Genomic DNA, 2882 nt, shown 5'->3' on the forward strand with positions numbered 1-2882 from the left:
AAAAAATGCATATCCCACCTGGTTTAGTCTAGTTCCATAATAACTATCACTCTAGACGTGGGACTACAAATTTTTATTCTATACTGTCATATCTTGTATTGTCCCACATACCAAACAGACTCAGAGTCTATTTGTCATAGCTTATTTGGTCCGCTATACATGACTGTTTGGTAGCAATGATATAAAAAGTGGGTCATTCAGTAAGCTTCTAGGGAGAGGGTTATGCAGAAAGTCCAAATTTTTCCGACCTTATCTCTCGCAATTAAAACACACGCTTCTTCCATCTATGAGAAACCCCCTCGCAAACAAAAATCTTCCCAACAAATAATCCATACAACAGCTTTATTCATACATGACTTGATGAAAAGCCAACTAAATAGCCCCTAAGGTTCTTTTCCAAGAACAAGTTAATGGAAACCACAATCACATCTTTGTTTCTTCTCCTGAAAAACCCATAAAATGGTAATGGTAACTATGGATGAGGTGCAGAATCATACATTATGGCATCATCGTTTATCAAAGGATGTTTTCCAGAAATAACAAGTGTTCAACAGGGTATTGGAGAAACTATTTGTGAACAACAAAACGATTCTTTCTTACAATCGTTACGGTTGAAGCATTTCTGGAAGACTGGCCGTCAATCCAAAAGAAACATCGGATCCGGCTTCCAAAAATCACACAGCAGGAACCTTTTTCCCATCTTCAATGAAAAAAATCGCTGTTTCCGGAACCTGCAATATGTTCAAATGCAGCAATATTGAACTTGTGTAAAATGGATGATGAAACAACAAAATAATGCATCATTTTGACTTCTAAAAGTCAAATTATGGAAACCAAAGATTGAAGTTGATAATCCCTCCATTTCAGAATTTGAGACACATTTGAGCTTCTTACTCAAATGATTCACTTTTAGGATCCAAAAAAATGCCAAATTATGATGTTACATGTTACATGTTACTTGAACCTATAAATCAGAGATTTAATCTTTGAATAAAAGATAACATGGACCTGATAACAAAAAAGTAAACGTTTCTGAAATTTAGAAATGAGTTGCCTATTTACCATAGATATAGTTTTAGGGAAAAGATCAAATGAAAACTATAAATATTTTGAGAGAATGAGAACCGATGCATATACACTACATGAATTTCAATGAGTATGTACATCAATGCATATTATACTTGCATATATAGTAGATATGCATTTATGAATATACTCATTGACAGAATACATATTTTGATGGAGTATATGCAACGATTCATATATATATATATATATATAGAGAGAGAGAGGGGCAGGTTCAAGCGAGAACAGTAACTAAATAAAAGAACACATAAATGGCCAAATCACATGTAATTTACACTAAAAGTCGATGTAAAGGTGTGAAGGCGACATGACCCACGACCTCAAGTGGCAGCCAAAGTCACTTGATTTTAATTTTAGTGTAAAATCACATGTGATTCAACCGTTTTCTTATTCTCTTATTTGATTATTTTTCTCGTATGAACCTGACTATATATATGTGTGTGTTTGTGTACATATACCGGTTCTCACAATTCTCAATTAAACCTTCTCCAACAGTTGTATGAGTCATATTTACTCTTCTCTTTACCCCTTGGGGTAGAAAAAGGTTGCATACATCTTATCTTCTTGGTGTATGTTTAATTTGGTTTGGTTTAAAGTAAATTCTTAAAGTTATTATGGAGCTCTAATCCTGGAATGGAGGTAGTAGGTTCGTGTTTATCAATATCAGGTAAAGATAATAGGTTTAATTACATCCGGCCATGTATCTGTAATGAATTCCACGATGTCGTATGCAATATCTCCTTGTACATCAATTTGATCTTTCTCAGTTGGACCCTGAGAAGAATAATTCAAGAAATTTCAATCATTGATGGGTTAACTATATTATTAAACGCATATACATATGTATAGGGTTAAGTTCAGGGAAAAACTACAAGAAATATAAAAGCTGAGAAACACCCTGGTACCTGTTCATCTGTATGGTATGCACATGTGCATACAAGTTATTTGTAAGTAATTTTTCCAGGATGCACACATGCATAGAAACCAGGAAACATCTTCAATTATTTGTGTACACATGTGCATACTGCACAGATGAACGGTTATTAGGGTGTTCCTCAGTTTTTCATTTTTTGGGGGGTTTTCCCCTAAACCTCACTCTCTCTCTCTCTCTCTCTCTCTCTATATATATATATAGAGAGAGAGAGAGAGATAGAGAGAGAGCAGCCACCAATCGTATACCTTCACAACCGAAGCTCCAGTAGCAAATTTCTTTCCAAGCTTCTTTGAAGCATCACTCAATTTAACACCTACAATTATTTGTTATGATCCACGGACGGCAATATGAAAAAGGCTGAAGAATCTAAATACCATGAAAGATGAGTATTACACTTACCAAAAAGCTCGAGACCTTTGATGGTGGTGATAGATTTACGCTTGTTGCGTGTTACCTTCTCGATTATAACTTCTTGTTTATCCTAGAGTAGAACATATTCAAAGCTTGATTAAATACTAGTTGTGTACCCGCGCAATGCGGCGGAAGCCATGAATTTTAACGATTTTGAAGTTTCACTGGTTTTATAAGACAAGATTTAACGATGATATAGGTTACACTTGATCTTTACATATTAATACAATTTGAATAAATAAGAGTTATGGTTCTAATTACAGACTATCGATAAAAAAAAATTGTATGACAGTTTAAAATCCAATAAATTTAAAATTCAACATATTTAAACGACTCCACAAATGTGTTCAATTTACACCAAGAGCAAAGAACCAAAAAACTTGAGTTCTAAGATAAACACTCAAAACCAATAAAGAAAACTACAAATTTGACAGATCATAAGCTATGAAAA

General features: G+C 34.0%; 1 protein-coding gene across 1 annotated transcript in view; it reads right to left on the minus strand.

Moving 5' to 3' along the window:
- Positions 1–294: 294 nt before the first annotated feature.
- The window catches only part of LOC112501004 (translation machinery-associated protein 22-like), a 14528-nt gene continuing 11940 nt past the window's right edge, over positions 295–2882 (minus strand). Inside the window, exons 4-7 of the mRNA XM_025104630.1 lie at positions 2420–2501; positions 2266–2333; positions 1777–1860; positions 295–731 (exon numbers count right to left, since the gene is read on the minus strand). Of these exons, the coding sequence (XP_024960398.1) occupies positions 675–731; positions 1777–1860; positions 2266–2333; positions 2420–2501 (291 nt within the window). The 3' untranslated portion in view covers positions 295–674. The remainder of the gene's footprint in view (positions 732–1776; positions 1861–2265; positions 2334–2419; positions 2502–2882) is intronic.

The sequence above is a fragment of the Cynara cardunculus genome, assembly GCF_001531365.2.
Source record: "Cynara cardunculus var. scolymus isolate 2C chromosome LG 17, CcrdV1, whole genome shotgun sequence".
NCBI lineage: Eukaryota > Viridiplantae > Streptophyta > Magnoliopsida > Asterales > Asteraceae > Cynara > Cynara cardunculus.